The sequence below is a fragment of the Phaenicophaeus curvirostris genome, chromosome 6 (genome assembly GCF_032191515.1).
Source record: "Phaenicophaeus curvirostris isolate KB17595 chromosome 6, BPBGC_Pcur_1.0, whole genome shotgun sequence".
NCBI lineage: Eukaryota > Metazoa > Chordata > Aves > Cuculiformes > Cuculidae > Phaenicophaeus > Phaenicophaeus curvirostris.
Window position 1 is genome coordinate 49,279,182 of NC_091397.1, and position 26,506 is coordinate 49,305,687.

At 38.7% G+C, this 26,506-nt stretch overlaps 1 protein-coding gene across 1 annotated transcript; it reads left to right on the forward strand.

The window, feature by feature from the left end:
• The first annotated feature begins 616 nt into the window (after positions 1-616).
• NGLY1 (N-glycanase 1) lies at positions 617-25,062 on the forward strand. Its single transcript, XM_069860113.1, has 12 exons — positions 617-772; positions 2,885-2,999; positions 5,134-5,376; positions 8,749-8,908; positions 11,060-11,282; positions 12,008-12,129; positions 12,543-12,688; positions 12,872-12,982; positions 18,385-18,549; positions 19,851-20,039; positions 22,945-23,122; positions 23,649-25,062. Exons 1-12 carry the CDS (start codon positions 645-647, stop codon positions 23,822-23,824), a joined length of 1,956 nt encoding a protein of 651 aa, XP_069716214.1. The 5' UTR covers positions 617-644; the 3' UTR covers positions 23,825-25,062.
• Positions 25,063-26,506: the final 1,444 nt, after the last annotated feature.

Below are 26,506 nucleotides of genomic sequence, written 5' to 3' on the forward strand. Positions count from 1 at the left end.
TCCCCTGTCACTTGGGAGAAGAGGCCAGCACCCTCCTCTCTACAACCTCCTTTCAGGTAGTTGTAGAGAGCAATGAGGTCTCCCCTCAGCCTCTTCTTCTCCAGGCTAAACACCCCCAGCTCTCTCAGCCGCTCCTCATAAGGCCTGTTCTCCAGCCCCCTCACCAGCTTTGTTGCTCTTCTCTGGACTCGCTCCAGAGCCTCAACATCCTGAAGTTCTAAGTCTTATCAACAGAGATTGAAGCGCCCAACTGCTGGAAACAACACTCAAAATCCCATCCCGAACAAACCAAAAAACGTGCCAAAGAGGAGGGAAATGCCATATTTATTAAAGAGAAATGCTTGTGTAGATTTTTTTTAAATGAAGAGGCTGTATTTAATTTCCGTTTAGATGTAGCATGCACATTTAAGGTGTTAGTATTATAACTTGTTGCAAATTGGCACTCGGTTTTCTTTTTTTCACCCCTCGTTGCTATGAGCACTTCCAAAACTTTATCGATAAAGGCGATACTTCACGTGGGGGACCCGTGGCCTCCCCTCGATGAGCCCCCGGCCCCCCCGCCTCCCGCCTCCGCCGGGGCAGTGACGTCACCGCGCGCTGCGTCCCCGGGCGGGGGCGGCGCTGCCGGGGCCGCGATCGGCGCGATGGCGGCGGCGCTGGGCGCCTCGGGCTCGCTGGGCTCCCCCGCCGTCAGCGCCCTCTGCCAGAACGGGCGGGAGAGCTTCCTGGAGGCCTCGCGGCTGCTCCTCACCTACGCCGACAACATCCTCAGGTGGGCGCGGGGGGGGCGCCGAGCGCGGGGGGGGCGCCCTGCCGGGAACAGCCGCCTCCCCACGGCCAGAGAGAGAGAGAAAAGGGGAGAGAGAGAAGGGGAGAGAGAGAAGGGGAGAAGAGGAGAAGGGGAGAAGGGGAGAAGAGGGGGAGAGAGAGAGAGAGAGAAGGGGGGGGAGAGAGAGAGAAGGGGGGGAGAGAGAGAGAAGGGGGGGAGAGAGAGAGAAGGGGGGGGAGAGAGAGAGAAGGGGGGGGAGAGAGAGAGAAGGGGGGGGAGAGAGAGAGAAGGGGGGGGAGAGAGAGAGAAGGGGGGGGAGAGAGAGAGAAGGGGGGGGAGAGAGAGAGAAGGGGGGGAGAGAGAGAGAAGGGGGGGGAGAGAGAGAGAAGGGGGGGGAGAGAGAGAGAAGGGGGGGAGAGAGAGAGAAGGGGGGGGGAGAGAGAGAGAAGGGGGGGGAGAGAGAGAGAAGGGGGGGGGAGAGAGAGAGAAGGGGGGGGAGGGGGGGGGGGGGAGAGAGAAGGGGAGAGAGAGAGAGAGAAGGGGAGAGGGAGAGGGAGAGAAGGGGAGAGAAAGAGAAGGAGAGAGAGACTCTGTGTCTGTCTCTGTGTGTCTCTCTGCCTGCCTGCGTGTGTCTGTGTATCCGTAAAGGAGCGTCCCCGCCCTTTCAAGATCTCCAAGATCACCCCCACTTCTCACAGCCCCCTCATGGGTTCCCCCTCTGCCCCTCGTCAGAACCCCTCTCCCCCTGCCCTTCCAGGAGGATGTCACCCCCCTCAGCCCTGGCAGGAGCCCCCCTGCCTTCTCGGGAGCACACCCTGCTCTCTGAGGAGCAGCCCCCCCACCTTCAGGAGTGTTTTTCTACCCGTCTCCTCCTTCCCTGAGGAGTGTCCCCTCCCTGCCAGTTTCCCCAGGGACCCCCCCCTACCCTTTTAGGACGCCTCCCCCTCTCCCAAAACAGGATGTCCCTCCGGCCTGTCAGGACACACATATCACCCACCCACCCCCTGCCCTTTCAGGAGTTCCCTGCCACCCTGTTAGGACACACCCACACACTGCCCTGTTCAGAAGTGGTTTGTCGTAAAACAGAAGGGGGAGTTTATTTCTGGGTGTACAAACAGACCATCTGAAAGATAGGCCGTATGATTCAATTTTGTTATGTAATGTTGAAGTTCAGAAACATCTCACTTCTTGTCATCATTTAAAAATAAGGTTGCTTTTCATGGAAGTGTGTAGTGGCTTGGATTTTTATTTCTTTATTGCTGGTTGGTTTGTTTTGAGGGCTTGTTTTTTGTGTTAAACATAAAAGCCTACATCAGCCCTGATTCTGCAAGCATTTAAGCACCTAAAAATTAGTAGATGCATAGCAAGTAATAACCCGATTTTTTTCTGTTGCCTTTTCTGAATCTGTGGGATCGGTATCAAGAGTTAATTATAGTTGAATTTCCTTAAGGTGTCTCTGTACGGTATACTCACACCAATATGTATGATTGACCTTGATGCTGTCTTCAAGCAACTCAAGATGTGTAAAATGCCCCTCCCTGTCTATATCTGGTTTGTCAAGGGCTTGCAAAAGCTGTGCTGTGTTGTAGAGCAGTGGGTGCTGGGCTGGCTCTTTTTAAAGAAAGAGGTGAGAGAAGAAGGTTTAGAAGAGTTGAAAGAGGGAAGGGGAACTGAGAGGTAGCCCTTCAAGAAGCAAAGAGAACACAGTGGTTTAATCCATGTACCAGGAAGGTTAGTGTATCTTCTGTAGTGGGTCTAAAACCATCCGGCATTTAGCTGAGGAGTTCAATTAGAATGCTCCCAGGTGAAGGGGGGACGTAAAGTTGTACTTAAGTGTCGCTGCAGATTAAGCCCTTCTGGCTAGGAGTACAAAACACATATTTAAAGATCTTACATTGCAAACTGAAATTTAGAACCAATTTTGTAACTCTTGAAGTTAAATGCAGAAGGACATGAATTAAGTCAAAGTTTTAGATAGGTTTCACGCTCTGCCTGCATGGTATAAATGAAACTAAAATTTTAGAAAACCTCGTATGAATGCCTAATGGAGCATAGTACAGTTACCTAGCAAGTTACTTAATTTGCAGACATAATTAAGACTTTCCATTTTTTCAGGAATCCTTATGAAGAGAAATATAGATTAATTCGTATTGGAAATCCAGCCTTTTCCACAAGGCTGTTGCCTGTCAAAGGAGCAGTTCAGTGTTTATTTGAGATGGGGTTTCAAGAGGTGAGTATAATCATTTTGATGTCTTTATCAGTTTACATGCTAGAATTTCAAATATGAACTTATTTTCTCCTTTCCCATTTGCAAGACATTAGATTTTAAGCTGATTGATATTTTCTTTATTTCCTTTCAATCCTTGTTTGCAAATATCTGTGGTTAACCAACTGAAAATGTAAATGAGACCATTCCAGAAATCTGGTGGAGCTAGAGCTAAGTTCATCTGTGATAAGATTGTTTTTCTGCCATTCAAGCACTCTACTAGTTTGTTTAATGATCAGATATCTATCTATGCTGGCAAAAAAAGAAATGGTGGGGAACAGGATGAAAACTTCTTCTCTTAGTAGTAGCTCGCTATTAGGTGGGTATCAGAGTGCACCATCAAACAGTAGTTTCCATCTTGTAAATCTGTGTGTTGAAACTGTCGTTGGAAAGGGGGAAAAAAAGAACCCTCCAGCTTGTTCCTACGATGAGTAGGGCTTGCGTGGCCCCATTATGAGTTAGAAAAGGGAAGCTGATCTGACTAAAAATTAATCCCCCAAAAGAGAAAAAGAAATATTTTTCAGCCAATTCACAGTGCAGCTGCGCAAGTACTGGTGCTGTCATGACAGCAGTGGAGGGCAACAAGCTATTGAAGTAGTGGAATGATGGGACTTCTAAAACAGCTATGAAACAGTATCCTGAAATTGTCTTGAGCAAATCTCGACTCTGTTGAAGTGTAAAATATGTACTTTGAAGATTGCTTTGTGTCCTGAAATGGTCTCTGTCTTGGTGGAACGTAAACTTCCAGAGCTTGCTAAGCTGGAGGCAGCCTTTGTAATTACTGGACAGCTGGGGTAAAAACCCAGCGCTCGTTTAGTGCTGCAGAAACTTTCACTCTAGCTTTGCCTTAATTTGTCTGTTTGATGCCACGCTTCTGTATGGGTGCATGCATTACATTATTTAGGTCCAGCTGTAATTAGACCTCTGCCTTTTCTCCTATTAGAATTAGTGTAATTGTCCTAATTTAAGAAGAAAATGAGTATGCTGAAAGAAATGCTGACTGCAGAGGGAGAAATGGGCTGCAGATTTCTTCTCATGTTGGTGCTCAGGAGATGACTTCTAGTGATGTGTTTGAGCCAAGAGATAGTGTAGCTAGTGAAGTGCTCAAGCAGTATTGACATAGTCATTTCGAATCTTATAAAGGGCCGCACCTAATTTTGTCAGATGGCTCTGTCTTACAGTTATTGTGTCAATTAAGGCTAAATGTTACAAACTTCTCTTCAACTGTGATAAATAAAATTGCTCGGGATTTGTCTCTGCTTGGTAAGACAATTTTTTCAATTAAAAAGTGAGGGCTCTTCTGCTGGATTGATACTTTATATTTAGTTTTGTGGTGATTCTAAGTGTTAAAGTGAAGCACTGCATCTGCAGTGATAGGTGACCTAAGGTAACTGCAAATAAGCAAATTACTCAGGTTAATAAATAAAACTGCTGCAGTGTTAAAAGCTGAAACTCATAAACAGTGAATGCTTCAGAATATTCATGTTTTTAGTGACCGGTTTCTTCATGTTAAGCACACTGATATTTGATTGTGTTATAATTGGTAATCTTTTGCTATGCTACCAGTAATCATGTACAACCAAAAATAGGAACCAAGAAATCAAGCTGGTTGCAGGTCTCAGTAAGAGTATTTCCTGTCTGAAAAGTTATAAAACCTAAAAGATATTGGTATACAAAAGAATTCTGTGCAGATGCTATTCTAGGAGTTTCTTCCCCCAATACTGGCTATTGTCCTCTATTGCCTAATGTTTCACTGCTGTACTGTGAGACCTGAGCATTTGCTGTTCATTTCTGTTGCTGCTGCTTTCTCTGCCAAACCGCAGTTGTGTTGTCTATGTGTGGCTCTGCAAAATAAGTTACTAACAAAACCGTATTATTATGAGCCCTTTTCCTCTAGGCTGACTGCAGGTTCATGATTTCATAGCTCCTGTTGTAAGGAACCTACAAGCTTCTGGTGTAAGGGCCCTAATCTGAAGGCTGAATCCTGCTAAGCCTTAGCATGAACTTCCAGTAAATGATATAGCTGTTAGTAGTAGATACTAACCCCTGACTACCTTAAACTCGCATTAACTGCTGAATTAATTTTTCTAAATTTCAGGGAGAAACTCATCTGATTTTCCCTAAGGAAGCTTCAATTGAGCAGCTTCGTAAAATCAGAGACTTAATTGCTGGAGAGAGGAGTAGCAGGCTGAATGAGTCAAATCCAACCCACAGACCAGGATCCTCTGAAATGCTGGCCAGCACTCGGGCAGTTGCACATCAGCCTTCGAGACCTTCTGACTCTGCTCTTGCCTCTGCCCCTCAGCAACCAGAAACATCAATTGTGCAGTCTCTTAAAACGGTAATTATAATCTGAAAATTTCTTTGGCTTACAAATCTTCAATATAAAGATTGAAGAAGAGTTAACTGTTGGGACAGATTGCTTAGAGAGGCAGTGTAGTCTCCAAATGTGCACATTCAAGATCTGACTGGATAAAGCCCAGAACAACTTGTGCTGACCTCAAAGTTAACTCTGCTTTGAGCTGGAGGTTGGACTAAAGGAATTTTTTATTTTTACAATTACTTCTGAAGTTTTCTTTGGTCTCCATGAAACATCAATACGAAACATACCATAAATAGAATATTAGCAAGGCATTTTGTTGAAGATGTCCATAAAATTTTTATTGATCAGGATGTTGTGAAAAGAAAGGTGATTGATTTATATTGGAAGAGAACAACAAGGTGGGGGAACAAAGTCAAGGGGAAGCTAAGACAAGCGCTATGTACTGTGTTTTGTCTTTGAGAGCCAGCAAAATAGCAGGAGCACAACTGTAATGTTTACAATCATTGGCATCTCAGTTCATGGACTATGACCTCTATGTACAGCCTATGAGGGCTTTCTTTCTTCATGTGACTGTTGTCAGAGACAGGAATTTAGCCAGGCAAGGGCAAATCTACAGTAATTTAGCCTGTGTTTTCTTGTCCAAGAGGTTGAGATGAAGTTCCCTATGAAGGCAGAGAGGCAGAGTCCTTACATCTGATGTTACCTGGCCTGATAGGAGAAGACTCATACAACTTTGAAAAATGAAATTATGCCTTTTGATAGAAGGTTTGAAGGGCGCTTTGGTTTAACTTTGTAAAGAGTTTGTTCCCCTGGGACTAGTGTCACTTTGGTCTTAAAGTTGGTATAAGATGAATCCTTCCAAAAGCTTGCTTCTCATACATGTTTAAACAGAGTTTCTCTATTTTAAATGATATTGTCATTACATTGTTGGATGCTGAACTATGACATACTGTTTCTTCCCAATGCCTAGCCATGATTAGCAGAAGAGGTATGGCAAAGCGTAGATTGAAGTGATGGCTTCTGGAGAGAAAGAGCACTCAGTGACCTGTCATCACCTATAATATCCTTTGGGAAAGGAACTGTTGAACACTCGAATATTGAGACATTTAATCTAATTACGTTAGCGTGTTGGTAATTGCCTTTACAAGGTACTGACTGGGTTTATTTGGATGGGGTTTTTTGTTTGCTTCTTGGGTTTTACTGTTTCAGCCACTTCTACAGTCATGACTGGAAGCGATTGTGAAACCCCTAGAGTGACTTGCTGCAGTACTGGAAGCTTTAAATATTGTGTTGATCTTATTCTGAGGTTAACCTTTCTCATTTGTAGTTACTCTGCCCTGTCTTATGCTAGCCATCAGAGTTATGGATCCATTGATCTGCAACTATTATTTTTCATGCTTCTCAGATTTAACGTGGGTAGTGGGACCAAATTTGCTACAGTTTAGAGACACGGCTAATGCAATGTTGGCCCTCTGTTAGGATGCTGTATTTCAGCTGATCTCTTCAGGGAATTGCACTGATTGCAATTGAATGTAGCCTATATAGTCTGTCTTGATTGGAAGGAAGTCCATAAAATGCCTCCTCACTATGACTTGGCCATCTTGCTTGCACAGCAGTAGGTGTTTTGCAGTGAGTATACTGCAGAGGTATAGTTGTCTTATTGTTGTTTGTGCTGGTGTCAGATGTCAGAGAGATTTAGAGTTTTGGGGTTTTTTTGTAGTTTAAGCACTTTTATATCTTGCCTATGCATTACACCTGTGATTCATGGAAGTCCTAGTAATCGCAGGGAAAAAGTGGATTACTTGAGAAAGCACAGGAATATTCCTAAAATGGCACCATCGTTGTGGCACCCATCATTATTTTGCCTCATCTGTGGCTCTTCTGTGTTTCTTATTGTAAGGCCTTCTTAAGGCCTGGAAAAAGGAAAGCTCTGGCTAGTCATTATTCTGGTGGATGGATTCCAGTCCCTTCCTGGATGACATTGTAGTTGTAGGATGAAAGGGGTATCCAAACTTAGATTTGCCGTGAGGTTTAACACATATCTAGATGTTTGCTTGTCTTCACTGGTATGCAGTGGCTTCCATGAAACCAGTTAAGCGCTACTGTAACACTGATGGTTTGGGAAAACCCGAATTGTCAAAGAACGTGGGAGTATTGTTGAAGAATCTCTCAAAAAATTCTGCTGTTCTGGGCAATAGCTCAGAACAGTCTTTCAGGAAGCTGATGGAACACGAAGATCTCTAAGGCATTGGCAGTCCCTAACTTCCCCTATTTCTGTTCTTTAAACTTGCACTGAAGTGAATCTGTACACAATTGGGTTTATGACAAGTTACCTACAGCTGATGAGCTTCAGGAAAAGCAAAACCAGTTCTGTTCTGTTTCAGCAGTTATGAAAAGTAAGGGCTGGTCCTGTAGTACTGTCAAGCATCAAAATAATCACTCCTAATTTAAATGCTCCTTTGAAAGCTGTCTTCTGCAGGGTTCTCACACCTGTGTATTATGGTGCATTTGCTGCTGGGATGTCAGGAACATGGGATTTTTGGTGAACTAAAGATGGTAGTTAACCAGAGTAAGGACTGAAGTGTGATCTAGCAGTGGAGAAAAGGTAATTTAATAGTACTGCAGACTAACCCCCAAAATATGTCAAACACTTCATTTTAAAATCCCATTTCACTTTCACTGTTGTCCTCCTTTAAATGGGAGTAAATAGTTTGGTCTGCTACTGACTCCACTATTGCTAACCATAGCTGTTTATTTCAGTAGATACGTGAGTACCTCATTGGGTGTAACGTGAAGTTTCCACTAAGTTGACACTTGGGATAACTGATGGAAGAAGCCTAGTTCTTATGTTTGATTTCTAGTGAAAGGTACCGTTTAGTATATGATCACAGGGCTGTCTTTTCAAACGTGTATCAGAGTTGATCAATGAGAGAAGGAAGTGGAAATAGACAAGCAGGATTAATGAATAAGAAATACAAAAGCACTGTTCATCAATAGTAGAGTTCTAAGAACTGATGGAGCAGTGTCCAGGAAACGGAATGAGTTACAAGATTTTCTGTGGATTTCAGGTAAAAGGTATCCAAAAGAAACGGGGCAGGAGGGGAATTAAGTCAAAAACTTCACCATCAGAGCTGTTTTCTCCTTGAATCTGTACGCTTTTCACTCAGGACACCATTCAGGATTCTCAAAGGTGACAAGACTGGCTTTACAGTTTGGGTAGGGATATCTGCAATTTTTATTGATGTCTTTACAAATAAACGTTCCACCTGTAAAGAAATGTAACTATGAGCATAGAATTATGAGTGACTTAAACTAAAATAGGAGAGCTTGATTCTTCTGGCTTAAGGTGCAAGTTCATAAATCATCTTGTGACTGAAAATCCTTTTTCAGGCTGCAAATATCTTGAAAACACTTCAAACAAAATTTAAGCATCATGTATTGATGTATGAGAAACCTTCTCTTCAGCGGAAAGCACTGGCTTCAATTCCCCTCCAGCAACTGAAAGGGAAGGCTCAGGAAAAGGTAGCACAAGCTACAAGACTGGACAAAGGTAATTACCTACCTAGTTATGCTCTATAAGAAGCTAGAAATATTATTTCAAACATCTGGCTGATGCGTATGTCTGCTATCGTTTGGGTGTGGGGATTTGGTCATAGATCCACAGGTTCCAAATGCTGTCTCTGAATTAAAATTACCTTCTTCCTAATTTTCTACTCTTCTCTCTCCTTACTTCTGTTATCTTTTTATTTAATTTTTTTCATCCATCTTTTACTTTTTATACATCTTCATGTAGAAATTTTGATTTCTTAGATTCTGAATTAGTAGTAAACGATGCTGAAAAACATAGAAACAAAAGGGATGAGCATGTACTGTTACATTCCTTGAATCCAGAGTGAAATAGCTACAAGAGGAGGGGAACTTCTTGTGTGAGTAACCATTGTTTTGAAATTGTCAGAGTACCGTTCCCCTATACTACAGTGCCAAACTCAGAATAAAATTTCAGAACACTGCTTCCCTTTTCTTTTAAAGTTAGTTATTGTTGGTGAGATTTTTGCATGAGACCTTTCCAAGACACAATCTGATACAAAGATCACTTTTATTACTAATGCTTTAATGAGTAGGGTTGTTCACGTACCATCCTCTTGGAACTGGAAGTGAAATATAGGCATAAATATTTGTGGCATCAGTAGCAAAAATTAATATTTTCTTCATAAATGCAAGTTTGTTTTGAATGTATGAAGCCTTTTTCAGTTAAAAATAACATCTTTCTATTTTCAAGTGACGGGTTTAGATTTGTTTCAGCAGAATAGTGAAATGTTATCTGTATAAAAAGAACTATTCCTTACAATATTTAAACAAAAAAAATCTTTTTTTACTGTGAATCTTTTCATGGGAATGCCATTGTATGCTGTGCAAATCAAAAAATAAGCTCTTCTCATCTGTTTTATAAAGTGCTTCATGATGTCTCATACACTAGCGACACACTGATATGTAATTGTGCCTTTGGCACTAGGAAACTTTCGACAATTGATTTCTTAGTAATACTTCTCTTTTCATAAATCTGTACTGGGAAGTAGGAAACCACATTAACAAGTACAAAGCATTCTCAGTCAGCAGTGCAGGACAATGCAGTGGGGAAAAGAGACTTAGCAGTAGTAAGTGAAAAACTATTTGCATTCCTTTAAAAAAGAAACTAAAGCATACTTCGTAGTCTCTACTCTAATTTTGCTGCTGTGCATGTTATTAGAAAAGAGGAAGGAAGGAGGAAGGTGTTTCCGGGTGCTTCTTCCCAAGCCTTCAAGCTGATATATTCAAAATGACTTTCAGACCTTAATTTAGATAAAAATAAATAGGAAAAGGTAGAACTCCACTGCTTTGGATTGTGACAATTTGAAAGCATTTTTAAAGAAACATTCTTTTGGGAATAGACTGTGTGAGAGATGTGTGGGTAATTGGCCCTCTCAGCTTCTGTTGTTAATCTGTATCTCTGTATGAAGACTATCACCTATGTGAATAACCGCTTAACATTGCGGGACACTTGTTTTTAGGACTTGCCTTGCAATGCACGATAGGCATTTTTGGCTCATAAAGTCTAGGAAGATTATGGTCGTTTGATAAGAAGTAGAGAGACTTCTTTTTTACTGTTTCCCTTTAACACTTTCCATTAGAAAGATGGATTGTGCAGTCAAAAACAGCCATGTGTCATAGCTAACAGTTTTCTGTTGAAATAAATCTCATTTTTCACTCTTTCCACACGATGTTTTCGTGAAGGATTTATTTTACAGGTGAAGAAAGAGTATTCATATAATAGCAGTCATATTTTCATAGATGGGTTCTGGTTTGTGTGCTTTCATCCAGAAAAAGAGAATACAACTTGTGCTTGAAAAGGTCTTGTTCGGTATTTAGCAAAACATTTGAGTACACAAACATATCCGTTTTGTAAGTAGTAACACCTTTTCTGAGTGCTTCAGCACATATGTTTTCCAAATACAGTAAGTAAAAATGGAAATTTTACTACAATTAAAAGTCAGGTTTCCCTTTGCTTTGACAGAGGATCTTTTCTCATGTGTTTTATTTTCTTTTTGTGCATGTGATTAAGTAATATATGAAGTTGGGTTTTTTAAATAAAGAAACTTTAAAACTGTAGTAAAGGCCATTGTTTTTCCATTTCACCTAACTATGTGGTGTGAAAAATTTACAGGTGCACATGTGAATGAAGAGGACTTCTTGTTGTTGGAACTCTTGGACTGGTTTAAGAAGGAATTTTTTCATTGGGTAAATGCACTTCCATGCAGTAAGTGTGGTGGGGAGACAAAGCCTAAAAGTGAACACCTGTCGCCTACTGAAGATGATCTAAGATGGGGTGCTAGTCGAGTGGAAAATCATTACTGCAACCACTGTCAGTTCTGTAATAGATTTCCAAGGTGAGCACAGAAAGATTTGCTTCGTTGTCTTTTCTTGTCTTTTAAGAACAGTTTTACATTTGTGTGTTTTGTGAACAAGTGATTTTTTTTGGCTGAAAGATTAAAGAAGCCTTTTTTAGCAACATGATAAGATGATAAACCAGCAATTGCTCTATAAGGTGAGAGATTTTTGAAAACAAAATATCACTTTCTCTTACATAGCCATGTTTTGAATGCTTGTCTGCTTTTCTTATTATCAAATTAACAGTAAAAATAATAAAGTAGAGCTTCTAAATAAGTAAGTTAATATTGGCATTGTATGTAGGTAGTTTTTTGTTACTTCAAGGGAAACTTTCCCTCCTATGGTAAATCACACTTCTGCTGAGTCTGTAGCACAAGACCATATATCCAACTTTTTATATTTTTGCTATTAAAAGGAATCAGAAGAAATTTTGCTATACAAAGCTCATATTTCAAGATGCAATCTAAGTCAATTCTGAAAGCAGAAAAAAAACGGATTAATTTCAGTGCTGCTCTAAACGTGATGAAATCATGGGGGTCGACATAAAAGTAGCATTCTTCTCACATTTGTTTTGTGCAGTGCAGCAATAATTTCTATTATTTTCTGTTGACTGAATGGCACTGAAATCTGTTTAAACCATCACAAGGACAGCCATGATGTAAAGATTTTGAAAAGTGGAATGTATTTTCAGTTATTCTGATTTTATTTGTTTTTTCTTTTGTAGGTATAATGACCCCGAAAAACTTCTAGAAACCAGACGTGGACGCTGTGGCGAGTGGGCTAATTGTTTTACACTGTGTTGCAGAGCTGTAGGGTTTGAAGCTAGATACGTTTGGGACTATACAGGTACTGGTGTTCTAGAATACCGTAATATCAATACAATCCTACATAAAATTAGATAATATATTTTATAGTTCTCAGATTATGTTAGCCATAAGGCAACACATAAAGTTACAAAATTCAGCTGACAAAGGCAATTTCCTGTCTTGCCTGATGAAATAAAATACAGTTCTGCAAGTGAGGTTAAGGTTAGATGGTCAACTTCAGAATGATAAAATCTTAGTTGAATCTAAGGGACTATGATCCTAAGACAGAAAGAAAAAGCTCTGGTAAATTTTCTGAATGCAAATGAACAGAAAACATGTTCTTTCACCTGTTCTTTCATATAATAAATCAGGAAACCTTTCAATATTCTACAGTATTAGAAGAAAGAATCTATCTTTATAATTAATTGTTTATTTTTGGGGTTTGTTATACAGATCACTTGTGGACTGAAGTATATTCTTCGTCTCAGAAAAGATGGCTTCACTGTGATCCTTGTGAAAATGTCTGTGATAAGCCTCTTCTCTATGAAACTGGGTGGGGAAAGAAGCTCTCCTACATCTTTGCATTCTCCAAAGATGAGGTAGGAGTAATGACGTTAAAAAACCAAACTTACCCTGAGGAAAATGTGTGATTTAGTCCATCCTAGTGCAATTTCCAGAATTATTATAGAAAACCATACTGGGTTTAGCTAATCCTTCTGTGAAGCAAGATACCATGAACCAATTTTTAGTTGCTTCATTTTCTTCTTCAACTTGTGCTCGAGGTTGTTGATGTCACCTGGAGATACAGCTGTAAGCATGAGGAAGTGCTCTCAAGAAGGACTGCACTCAGTGAAGCTACACTACGTGAAACAATTAATGCACTAAATAGAACGGTATGTAATGTTTCTTAAATAGAATTCTTTAAGTGAAACATAAGTGTCTTTCCAGAATGCAAAGTCCTTGAACAAAGGAATGCATTTGATAACCTGATAGGGATGTCTATGTACTGTGGAATATAAAATGCTGTTAACTGTGCAGACCAAATTTAAACTGAATACAGAAAAATCAGTCACAGTGCTGAACTTAAGTGAAATAAGTAAAGAATGGTATGTAAAAGGATTATTGTATTATCTCTTACATAGTCAAATGTGTGTGTATATACTCTGTGTGTGTACATATTACACCATGCATATATGTGTTTTCATGATGGCTTTGGAGTAGACTTGGTGCTTCAACAGATGTTGGGAGTGAACTACAACTGCTTTGTAACTATGTGGACTCCTTGAGAGTGGCTAAGCATTTTCCACATCAGTAATGCTGTAGCTTGAAAACAATAGTATAATTATAAGAAATGTAGGCCTCATTTTTCTCCCATGACTTTTTACAAGCTCTAGGAAGCAGGAGGAATGATTCACAGGCCATTTCTAAGACTTCGAAGAAGTGTCAACACCATCAGTAGTGCTTTGGCTTAGAGCCACGTACACTTTGTCTAATGTCCCCAAAACCAACGGAGCCACTTGCACCTTCATGTCATAGTCAAAGAACCCAAATGCGGTTGGCACCTCTCTGCTAAGTTTTTTCCACTCTGTATTTGGCATAGAATGAACTTTTCTTGTCTCAGCATACTAGAATACCACAAAATCTGAAACTACATGTAAGTTTCAATTTTGTCCCCGCTTCCTTCCAGGTCCTAGAAACTTCAGTCGCTGTGGTAATACATAGCTGGTGGCTTAATAAACAGGTTATGTCCTCTTAGAGGCCTGCTGGCTTGAGAGTTACAGCCAAACACTAAGAGTGTGGAGAATTGAGCTGGATTCATAGTTTCAAGGCCTGGCCTCAAATGTTTTATTAGTAATGAAACATTAGAGTCACAGAGTGGAGTGCTGAGAAGGCTGACCACAGAATAGCAAAATAAAAGAAAATAAAGGAACAGGAATTCAAGTTGAGGAATGCATGCACTTTTGCAGGGTTGCGAGAATTTAATGGTGTTCTCTCCAAGCATTGAACCCTTGCTGGCTACAAAACTGACTTGAGGGGCCTTTCTTCTGGTCTGCTAGCAGTTGAAACAAGTCACCAGACTCTTCTCCTCTGCTGATTGTCTGTAGGGAGAGATAACCTTGGAAATGAGGTGCTAGTTAAGTTAAAAAATTACTCTGACAAGACCGATGGAATCAAAAAGCACAGTGGCATTGTGCTGACAGTTGGACTTGATGATCTTAGAGTTCTTTTTCAACCTCAACGATTCTATAAGAAAGTATATGCAACTCACTCATGAGCTGGCTTGCTTGTTGTCCTTCTTGCCTCAATGATGTCACTGTAGGATCATGCTCTGTTTAACTTACGGAAGTCTAGAGAACTTCTGTTAAAAAGTGCATTATGATCTCCAACAGATGGTGTTGCACATTGGCCTATTGGCCTGTTTCTTATTTTTTCCCACCTACTTTATAGGACTGTGCAGCTCATAAGTGACATGAGCACTTTTCAAATAGAAAAACCAGGCATCCTGGTCATGTTTTAAATAATCATTCCATTAAAAAACAAGTACAAAGAAAAAAGCCATACGTGCGCTTCCAAGACACTCTTGCATTTCTCCTATCTTCCTTTCTCTACACATGGAAAATCCTAGCTTTGCAGTATTCTTAAAGCTTCTTTGTGATTGTATTGGAACACCCTTGGTCAGTCTTTTTGATGGTATCTTATTCTGAGCAACAACTTACACTCCTTTTCTACAAGTTGAATGATACTCACACTCCCCTGTCTTTTGCCCAGAAGCTATTCAGAATATGTTTGATTAATGTAATAAAACGACAATAAATGTAATCCCTGTAAGTAACTGCTCTTACTCCTTTTTTTTTCCTTTTGTCTGTTATAGTTGGAATTGGATTTTGGGGACTTGGAGGCAGTTTGCCATTTGACTGCGAAAAGAACAGTTTTTCTTTCTTATATTTGTCCTAATCAAGGAGCCTTTCCTGAAGTTCATACTAAGATGACAATGCAGTAGGAATCAAGCATTGATTAAAAAGTTGCTGTCTGAGGATCTGGGTATTGCATTCAGTAACTTCTGTGGTCAGTGGAGGAGTAAAGCAACTAACCCCTAAAACTATCCGGACGTTTTATAGCATGTTTCCATTACAGTGCTCCGTCTCCATTTCAGCTAGCAGGCTGTTCCCTTCACTGCAGCCTATTCAGCAGATAACCAACGTGGGCAGAGGCCGCCACTAACCTTCCCTTTTCCCATCATATCCTAAAGACTAGTTCTCCTCTAGGAAGGATTATAGGCTTGGTATCTTTTGATGCAGAGCTCCAACACTGCATCTTTCAAGCTCTGTTCTTGTAAGCTACAATTAAAGAGAAGAACAGTATGCAGTATAGATTATCACCTTTACTGCAATGTTAGTGAAAGTGGAATCTAAGAGATCATTATTGTGCTTTCCTGCATAAAGAACAATGGCTCTGGTCATTATTTCTCTGCACATCTGTCTTGTTATTTCTTCTTGGTCACTAAGCACCACAGTTCAAAGGATGTTGAGTGACTGTCACTGTTAAATGGAAGAGGCAAGGATAATTTAATCTATTCAGTACACATTTTTTTTCTCTCTTTTTTTTTTTATTTATTTTCAGAAATACTGTGCATGTTTTATTTGGGTCATTCCTAAGTGGGGATGTACCCTGCGGATTAACAATCATCTAATGTTATTCTATAGTGCCATATCACACCCTGACTACAAACTTTTTCTCTACTTGCTTTGTATGGGTACTACCCTACTCCAGTCAATTGTATGTTATCTACAATAGGCAATGTCCTGTTCCAGTTTGTTGTATGTTACTGCTATAGAAATGGGAGAGGGGACCCAGAACTTTCACTGCCTTTATTGGAAATTGGATGGTGGGTAAGGGAAGCAAAATATTTTTAGTTTACTCCAGGTCCCATTGTTTGGTAGTGATTGTGAATGATTATAGCTACAGCCAGATCAGCCCTTAAAAGGAAGACTAGTTATTTTGGTTGTATTGCAACTGTCTCATGGTGATTGATGTGAGGTGAACGAGTATTTCTCATATAAAGGTTTGAAATCAAATTTCTACCCTCATCTTACCTACTGCTTACCCAGCAGTGGGTCCAGGTTATCGCAGATTATCAGTCTCCCAAAACATGATCCTTTGGGAAGCATCAACAGCATAACTCACATGTCACACAGAACTGATTTAAAGCTGCAGTTCACAACCGCTCTTCCTTCCTAATCTTTCTGTCTGCCAAAAAAAGTTGAGGCCTGAGCATGTACAGGCATACTTTGTTTTATTGTGCTTCACAGATGTTGCATTTTTTTTGTGCCATTTTTTAGTTAAGGAGGGTACATTGTTTTCTTAGACGTAATGCTCTTGCACACTTAATAGAATACAGCGTAGTGTAAATATAACTTTTATGTGTACTGGGAAACCGAAAAATTGGTGTGACTTGCTTTATTGCAATATTCGCTTTATTGCTGTAGTCTGGAACCGAACCCGTGATACCTCTGAGGTATTTTTCTTAGAAATTTTTCTAAGAAAAAACAAAAGCAGGAAGTCTGAGCCATAACAGTTAATAATGGAGTTCTTGGAATCCATTTCAGTACATGAACACTGTTGATAACAGTATCACTTGTAGGAAACACAGTTATGGGGTTTCCCACCACAGACAGTATTGATTTTTGCAGAGTCTGAGCATTATGCATGTCTTTCTTACATGCTGCTGCTATTTATATGCAAGAGTCTACTTGGGGGAGATGAGAAGAGTTAGGGTACTTTTACTCTTTACAATTGAGGGACTCACTAGTTTCTTGTATCATACATGGAAGAGCCATATCTTCTGAAACACCCTTTTGAGTTGGAGCACTGTTCTCTAACAGTATTTTTCAGATGCTGTTGCAACAGCTGCACAGCAGTGGCAACCAGTTCTCGGTGTGGCATCACTAATTTCAGTGGTGATGACCCCTGACACTGAATTTCCCTGCATCAAAGTGGCTTGAAGAAACTTACAGATTAATATTGTTAACTTGGGGTAAGCCATATCAGACTTCCTCTGAGCTTGAAGTGAGATCTGTAGTGCTGTATATAGATATACTAAGTGCTTGGGCAAGTGTTAGATTCAGGAAAGCCTGGTGTTTCATGAGGAACTGCTGGAGTCACTGCTTGTCATCCATCAACACAAGCAGAGGTGTATTTCTTCCTTGCTGGTTAGAACTGGTAGTTGGCAGCTGAAGTTTGTTCAGCTGGAGCTGTTTCTCATAATTCCTATGTATCTCCTTTCGTTTTCCAGTTCCAAATTGTTGTCTGGAACAAAAGCCCTTTGAATTCCTCTTTTCTGATCCTTAATAGCAAAATTTTCTGGGATCAGGACTGCTTTTGAGATAATTGAAATACTTACTGGTCTGAAGTTTCAGGTCCTCATGGGTTGAATGTGCTTGCCTTGGGCGATCACCAAAGTAGAAAAACTGATGATATGTAATCATTTGCATACTCAACATTGAACTTCATTTTCCAACTCTGTATGCGTTTATCCACAGCTAAGGAAAAAGGCTTCACATACAAGCTCTGTATAGTTGATGTGAAAATCACAGATATAAAGCCCCAGCCTCTCAATGACTTTTCTTTTTATGTTATGCACAAAAAAAAAATTGCCCATAGTTTTTTTCATGTGGGCAACAAAAGCATGTTATGTAATTCAATCTCTTTTCCACTAATTTGCCTTGATATGTAGGTGATGTGTTTTTCTTAATTTTCTGGTATCTGCGTAATATGAATATCATTGTTTATGATAGAATCAGTCACTGCGAAATAACTCTTCCAGAGACCAACCATTGTTTGACCTTAATCACTAAACTAAGACTGTTGCAGCCAGATCACTCCAACTTAGAGAAGAAAAGTTTGACCCCAAAATTATGCTTGCTTTTTCTTTCCCCCCGATTATATAAAGAACAGCTATGGTAAAGAATGCTTATGAATAGCTATAAAATATGTTATGCAAGTATTTTATCATCAGAGCAAATGTATTATAAACATAGCACAAACCTTATTTTCAAAGAAATCCACATAGTGCATTAAATTTCAGAGGAAAAGCACCACTGTCAAATAACCACGCAGTTATGACTGATACATGTTTGCAGATGTGGTGTAAGAGTAATGTTTCTAACAGCGACTCTAGACTTTAAATCTTAGTCTGCTTTTTCAGGGGTTTTTTCCCTATTGATGTGTCTCTAGAGCAGAATTAAAAATACCATTTTTCTGATATTTTTACTTTGTTTCTTAAATGTCTTTTTAGAGACAACGATCTTTGTCAGAAAATAGAAGAAGAGAGCTCTTGGAAAGAACAATTGTGGAGCTTGTTGAATTTATTTCTCCTAAAACACCTAAACCTGGAGAATATGGTGGAAGGACATCAGGTTCAATGGCTTGGCGAGTAGCCAGAGGTGAAATTGGTCAAGAGGTATTTAACTTTTACACTGGTTACCATCTTAGAGGAAGATTACTAGAGGTTCTGTGATTATGGCCTGCAGAGGAATAGCACTTTGTGGCAGAGACCCTACAAATTTACTTCAGTGAAACTAGCAAAAGCATTAGGTGCACATTTGATGTGACTTCAGGAGGGGCCCACAAGTATTTTTTGAGGATGAATGTTGGTTCATTCTAAAAGCGCTTGGGTATGCTTGAACTAAAGTATGTTTTGCTCTTACTAATTAATAAAAGATAAGGTTTTTTCCTCTTATGTAATTACAGTCTGACAGAACTAGAAAGTTTAAGGCAGTTGAAAGCAGTTGGGAAAACTTAAAAAAATGTTTTATTTGTATTATTAGTTACTTTTTCTTAAAGCTTGGAAGTAGGTTTTGACCAAATATTGTATTTTAATAAAACAATGTGGGAGCAATTAGAATTGTGTAAATGGAACAGCTTCTTAAATAATAAGCTCAGTTGATTTTCATATCAATGTTTTTTATTATTTCTGAATACAAGATTTTATTTTTAATTATTTTATGCTAAAATACAGTTTCCCAGAACCATAGCTGTATTTAGCTTAAGCAAGCACACAAAGGTGTGAGTTAGCCTTTCATTCAAACTTGTAGTGATCTTGTTATATAGAATGACTGACAATCCTATATAGAACCAGTTAGGTGAAATTAATGAGTTTCGTTAGGATTGTTTAAGTTTGAGAAACTAAGGCTTTATGTTTGCTATAATTTAGAAGACTTAATTTCTGCTTTGCTGAAAATCATAAGAACAATGACAAATCTTAAGAAAAATAGAAGTAATATTGTTAAATTATGAAGTCTACCTTAATTTTTTTGAAGCTGATTTGTAAACTGCCATATACAAGAACCTGTATGTGATGGTCACAGAATTACATTTGCTATTCCAGATAGCCATTTGCTTATTCGTTGTAAAAGAAATATACTCAATATATAATTTTTTTTTGTAACGTATTAATCTCTTATGTAAATTTGTTAACGTTATATTAATTTGTTAAAAATTCACTTCTAAAAGTAGTTGTAAGACATCTTTTAAAATAAAATTACTGCTCCCCACTGGAAAAAGTGCAGGTCTAGTGTAGGAAACTGGTTTAAAACTTTCTTTTTACAGAAATGCTATTCTCCATGACCTCTGTTAAATATTACATTTTTTTCCGTGGGAAGCAAAACTGAGTTGGGAAACAAAGGATTGCTCTTGAAAAGTAACATAGTCTTGCTGAAGTGCATTAGAGTGTGAAGGTGCATGTATTTTTTGCCTTTTCAGAAAAGGAAAGAAGTAATTTTTGTTCCCTCTGGAAAAGAGAAGACATCTAAACTCTTCCACCTCATTTACAATGTAGTAGAAGATAGTTATACACGGGTTTCCAATAATAATGAAAAAATAACTGGCTGGGAGGCAGGTGTTTGGAAGGCTGAGTCTGTCTGGAGAAAGGTTGAAACAGATTGGAAAATGGTAAGGATAACAATTACTAAAAGTGTAAACTCTACCATAAAACTGTGATAACTCTTATGAAGCTATGATAACATGGAGGGAGGTGATTCTCCCCCTCTACTCTGCTCTCGTGAGACCCCACCTGGAGTCCTGTGTCTAATTCTGGAATCCCCTACGTAAGAAGGATATGGAACTGCTGGAACAGGTCCCGATGAAGATGGACAGGCTGTTGGGGTTGTTCAGCCTCGAGAAGAGAAGGCACTGGGGAGACCTTATAGCAACTTTCCAGTACCTGAAGGGGGTTACAAGAAAACTAGGGAGGGACTGTTTACAAGGGCACGGAATGATAGGATGAGGGAGAATGGATTTAAATTGGAAGGGGGGAGATTTAGATTAAACATTAGGAAGAAATTCTTCATGATGAGGGTGGTGAGATACTGAAACAGGTTGCCCAGGGAAGTTGTGGGTGCCCCATCCCTGGAGGTGTTCAAGGCCAGGTTGGATGGGACTTTTATTCTGCATAAAAGGGAAGAAACTGGAGAATAATATAGCATATGTTAACACAGGGTAGGCTAATAGGAAAAGAGAAGTAACAAAGACTCAGAATGAGGGACAGCTGTATTCTCCTTCCCTAGAATCTGCTAAAAATCTGATAGCGTGTTGTATCTTCAGGTCTCTAGTGATCAGTCATCCTCACTTTTGTAAGAAACTGTCTTTACACTGAAACCAATTATGAGTCTGCTGTTCTGCTTAACGTTACTAGTCAGATAGAACAGAGGGACCAGTCCATATGACCAGGCAGAAAAATGTTGCCCTGGGATTCAACAGCACCTCTAGATAAAGGGTGACAGGGTGGCCTTCACAACTTAGGAGCCACCAGTCCAGGTATATCTCAGGATTGTGGGTTAGGCATGTTAGTTTTCCAGGAATAGCACCCTGCAGAATGTCTGTATATGAATCTGAAATTACTTTTTGTTAAGGGTTGTTTTTATTATGGGAGTCAGCAGGGAGAAAGGTTGTTTGGGGTTTGCATGTTCTTTTTGTGATGCCTCTAGTAGATCTGCAAGGTAGGGATTTGGAGTTTGATTCGGCAGCTGTCAAAGAAACTTATCAGCCAAAGGAACCTTCACAGAAATATTTTGTTATAATTTGATACGTAGTGAGTCTAAAGGAATTTAAGTGTAAAAGCCACAGTAAAGGTAACTAGATATTAGCCCAGGAGTAACAGAAAAGAACCATCAGTTATGTATTCTGTCTTTGTAATGTTGTTGATCAAAGCAATTCAGATAGATGCTAATTTTGGCCAGTATAATAATAGCCATTTTCATAATATTTATGTATTTTCTTGCTATTTAGTGTCACTTGATTTTATGGTATAAAATTTAATCAGACTACCCAGAGATAGTTTGGCATCCAGGGCTCAGATAAGCAGAATGCAGTAGGTGATAAGAAGAATATAAGAACTTGTATATCTGAAATCCATGAGTTTCTAAAAGCTTGTTTTCCAGAAGAATTTCTCCAGTGGAAGAGAATTGAAATAATCTTTTTATTTATGTATTTTTTAACTCCCCTGAATTGAGACTTTTTTCCAAATGGTACTGGACCAGGAGTAGCCAGGTGTGGAAGTTTGGACGACAGTCATAAAGACACAAAAGGAAACCTTAACTTCTGTTTTTCTAACTAAATGCTTGTATATTATAATGGCGGATGAGCTGGGTTAATGTTTTAGGTTTTATCCCTAAAAGCCTATGTTCAGTGCACCTCAACCAGGTACAAATGAATGGAGTGTTTTCTCTTTCTTACTCAAATACAGCAATTCAGTTGAATCTGAGCTGCGGTAGTTAAAAAAATTATGTGGAAATCAGCGCTTTTGTGAACATTAAGATGATATTCACCTGAAAGCAGGTTGAATTGTTATATTTTCATAGGTAGTCTTCAGTGTAACACTTTGCACCTTTGGAGACTTAATATTTTTATGCCTGGTACGTAGTAACACTAAAACTCCATTTTATTGTCTGGCAGTGACATTTCTGTATAAGGGTAGGATCTTTAATAAAACTACAGTGGTTTATTATCGTTTTATTCAGGATTGTTGTTTCCAGATTAAAAACTAAAGAGCTATCTCAATCTGTTCACATTAATCAGAAGCCTGGACATGACAGAATTTTGATAAGCTTTCTTAACGAAGGATTCTGAAAGGATCGTGGCAGTTTTGACTCTTTAATCTGTGATGTCCAGTATCTTGGTTTGCTGATAATAGATCCTGGACTTGAAAGGATCATTGGATGCTTATTATGAAATTTTTATGAGGGTTCATAGTAACTTTTAAGAGTGTTAACATATGAGCTTGACTGTTCAGCCAGGTGGAGTTTAGAGCAGCATTGGGACTACATTACATTATGCAAATCTCTAACAGCTCATGAAATGTTAATACAGAATTTCTATACAGCTAGCATGTATGATTTGCTTTAACCAAGGCATGTCAGTTACTAGGAGAGCAGCCAGCAGCCACATCTGAAGAATCCAAAAAAGTTATTACACAGTTGTCTTCATCAGCAATACTGAGCAACCAAAATGAAACCGTGTGTGGGCCTGTGCCTTTATATAAAAACCGGAAGTCCACTTTTTTAAAAATTATAAACTTTGGTGGTTTTGTGGCTTAAACTTTACCAAGCATGTTGAAATAGATTATTGTTCCCAGTAAAGGACTATGCGCGTGCACAGTTACCTAACTCTGGAATAGTTTTAAGGATTTGGAGTGAGATTAAATACAAAATTGCACTATTTACAGTTTTAAAGCTTCAGAGGCTTCATAGAGAATGAAAGTGTGTTATCTTAAGGTTTTATGTCCTTGTTACAATGATTAATTAAGTGTGGGTTGATTATCTCAGTTTTGACATGCTGGCTACGTCTTCTTTCCATTTAGGTTTATTTAGCCCGAAAAGAGGGGTCATCCTCTGCCTCCATCAGCTGGAAGTTTGAATGTAAATCAGTTGGTCTGAAAATAGAAAATGTTTCAGTTAGGACAAGCAGTCAGACATTTCATAGTGGAAGAATAAAGTGGAGACTTTGCTCTCCAACAGCAGAAATCGCTTTGATGGGAGGTAAGCGTGGAATTTAAAAACCAAATTATATCATGCAGCAAAGCTGTACCTGTAAATAAATAGTTTATCTGGACAGAGCACTGTGCAGATACTAAATGAAATGCAAATAAATGCATTTTGATTTTTCCAACTGGGTCTTTCTTAGCAAGGTCAAGGAAATACTGTGCATTTAAACAAAACTGGTACAATCCCCGGTTTTATTAATATACACAACCCTATCTCAACAGAGCAGGGTTGGTAAGAACACAAAGTGAATACAAGATACTTGTGTTTTGCTAGCAAGGATAGATGCTTCTGTGTACGGTGGCTTCAACCTTGACTAGATCCTCTGAGGATGAGCGCTAAACAAATAATAACTAAAAATTTGCAGCTGTTTTTTTCTGCCACTGATTGACAGATGCATTTGAGCAGTTGCAACTGAAATCCTTAAATGTTCATTACAAGCTACCCTTTTTAACATGCATTCTAGCATGATATGGTGTCTACAGTAGTATCTTACTGAATTGTTTCTCTCTTCCTCCAATAGACAAAAATCTTTGCTCCTGTTCAGATTTTTCTGGTGCAACAGAAGTTATGTTGGAAGCAATTCTAAATGGAGGGGATGGTGAATGCGCATGGCAACACACACAGCTGTTTAGAGACAGCTTAACAGGATGTGGAGAAAATTGCTTGGAGATAATTATAAAACTCAGTGACCTCTGAGAAGCTCGAGAGCTGTTCTTTGAGTTCCTTGAAGACATTATACCACGGATGCAATATGAAGATTTGGTTGGCAGTTCCTGTTCATCTATCTGGCAGCTTATTTCCTGTTTTACTGCTTCCATTTAGTCAACTTGAAACTGCACATGTATTGAATAGGTAAACATCAAAATGAAAACCCCTTGGCTTAAAAACAAACATCAGAATTAAGGGATTGAACCATTAAATACTTTTTTTTTTTTAACTTTATAATGAAATAGTTTTTAGGAAGCAAAGCATGATCATAAGAGCACAGAGCAACTGTAATTGATTTTAATTTTGAGCTTCGGGGTTGGCTTGCTGCATTTTTTTAGTAATCCACTCCTTAGAAAAGCAGTTTGAATTCCATTTTGAATTTACAACAGATGGTTATGATGATTTTCAAATATTTTAAAGAATAATAGAAGACTTAGACATTTTAAGAGAATAATAACCAGAAGAGCTGAAATTAAGGTAAATATTGAAGCAATCTTAAAATGATCTCATTATCTATCTAAGTATTAAACTTGCATTTAATACCTAGAAATGTTTGGAAATAGGATGGTGTGCTTTTAAAAACTGATTTTAAAAGAAGTGTTTATTACGTATCTAAAATTGTCATGGCCTGTGGTATGAAATTGAGACTGAAAACATGAATAAGAACATGAGAATTTTTTTCTATGAATAAATAGATTATACATTATAAATACTTTTTAATTATATAAATTCAAATTTACCCACTTTTAAAAAGATTTATTAAGCGTGAAGGCTGAGATCACTTCTTAAGCTATTGTTCTGAGTTGCTTTGAATGCTTTTCCCAAATTTGATGTAAAAGTATATGCAATTCTTCTGTCTCTTAATGCAGTGTTTAAATTCCTTTGCATAGAATATAATAAAAACTGCCACTCAGGAGATGTCAGATGTAGCAGTGCCATGAGTAAAATGAATGCTCAGATTAGATAGTCTTTATCAAAGAATTGGAAGAGGGCTATGACTGGATTGTATGAGAAATTTTCTATTATAGGACTATAATGCAAAGTTCAAGCTATAGTTTTATTTTAAATAAGTGAGAATTCGGGATGATGTTATCAAGATCCATGTTTTTAAAGCTTTTTGTTCCTTTCTCCTGACCCTTCCAACTACTGTATTGATTTGAAGTTATTGTCAAAAATAATTTCCATTGAAATAAATGTTTGCTGACTTTTCAACAAATCTAAGCAAATGTAAGACTGTTCAGATTTTATTAGGAAACTGCATATGCACAGTGAGTATAGGCATCAAAATTATACCACAGACCTCTGAAACACTGGTAGATTATGACAGCTCAGGAGTGACAGAATGATGTATGATCAATTAGATACTTTGCTTCAGATGGTTTCTGAGGATTAGAAAGAGAAAGCCTCACTCCCTTAGTTCAGAACAACATAGTGACAGGGAACTGTACGGAAGGGTGTTAGTCTACACTTGACTAACTCAAAGTGAATTTGCCAGTGTCCATTAACAACTCCTCCTGTATTCAGTTTCAGCTGAACACTAGATGTAAGATTTTGAGTGAGAAGCCAACAGGAAAGTATTTTAGGTCAATCTGTATACTATGTTGGAAGAAGATAGGCAGAAAAAGACATAGTGACACCAGTCAACAAAAATGTTTCATGATTTTGATAGCTGAAAAAGATCGTGCTTTAGGACAGAAATTATTTCTTGTGTTCTGTTACTTAAAGTAGAGGACTGTGAGAAACTGCAGAACAGCTTGACTGTATTTGATAATTTGAAAGCAGAATGCAGAATAAATTTAGAAGTTGTAGAATAAAAGTAATTTTCTCACTTTCGGTCAGAATCTCTGGGGGAAGAGTAATTGCTGCAGATAACTTAATAAAATGATCCACTTAAACAGAGTAGTTGAACTCTGTTATTAAAATGTTTGAATGAATTAAAAAGATTGGAAAATGCCTCCCTAATTTAATCAAGAACTGCCTCTCTATTTGTAAGATCACATACAATGAATAAAAATCTTATTTTAGGAAAGAATTAATGAGTAGAAACCTCAGACTAAATAGACCTTACCTGAAAAAGTGCAGCTCTTTCACATGTCTTTTGAGATACTCTACGAACAGTGAATGTTTTGCATCTCTTCATACGTAAACGATTTTAAGGACACTAATTTTCTCACCTGATCTCTATTTCAGTGCAAGTCTTAATAAATTCCTTATCAATAGTTGCCTAATAATAACTTGGGAGTGTCCTGAATCTGCAGTATTGTACGGTGGAAAGATCTGTGCTGCAGTGTGCTCTAGAAGTATTAAGTTATGCTGGCAATTAAATGATACTGGTTGAGTTATAGGAGATTTTGATCATGGCATATGTACATGAACGTCAGTGCTTATTCAGCTTCTTACAAGTCTGAGAATGGGAAGGTTAAATGGGGAAAGAAAAAGTACTGTTGCCTAGAAATACGTGGCTTAAGACCAATATAGGTAAAACCAGTGATGTTTTCTAGATTTCAATTTACTTTGGTGCATTTTAAAGAGTTAATGGCTGTCCACTGTGCTATGGGTGCCCTCCAAAGCTGCACTGAGATTTAACAGTGTAATCTTTTCATTCGAATTTAATGTAAATACCATGCTATCCAGTTAATGGCTGTGAACTAATTTTGGAGTGCATGGTTT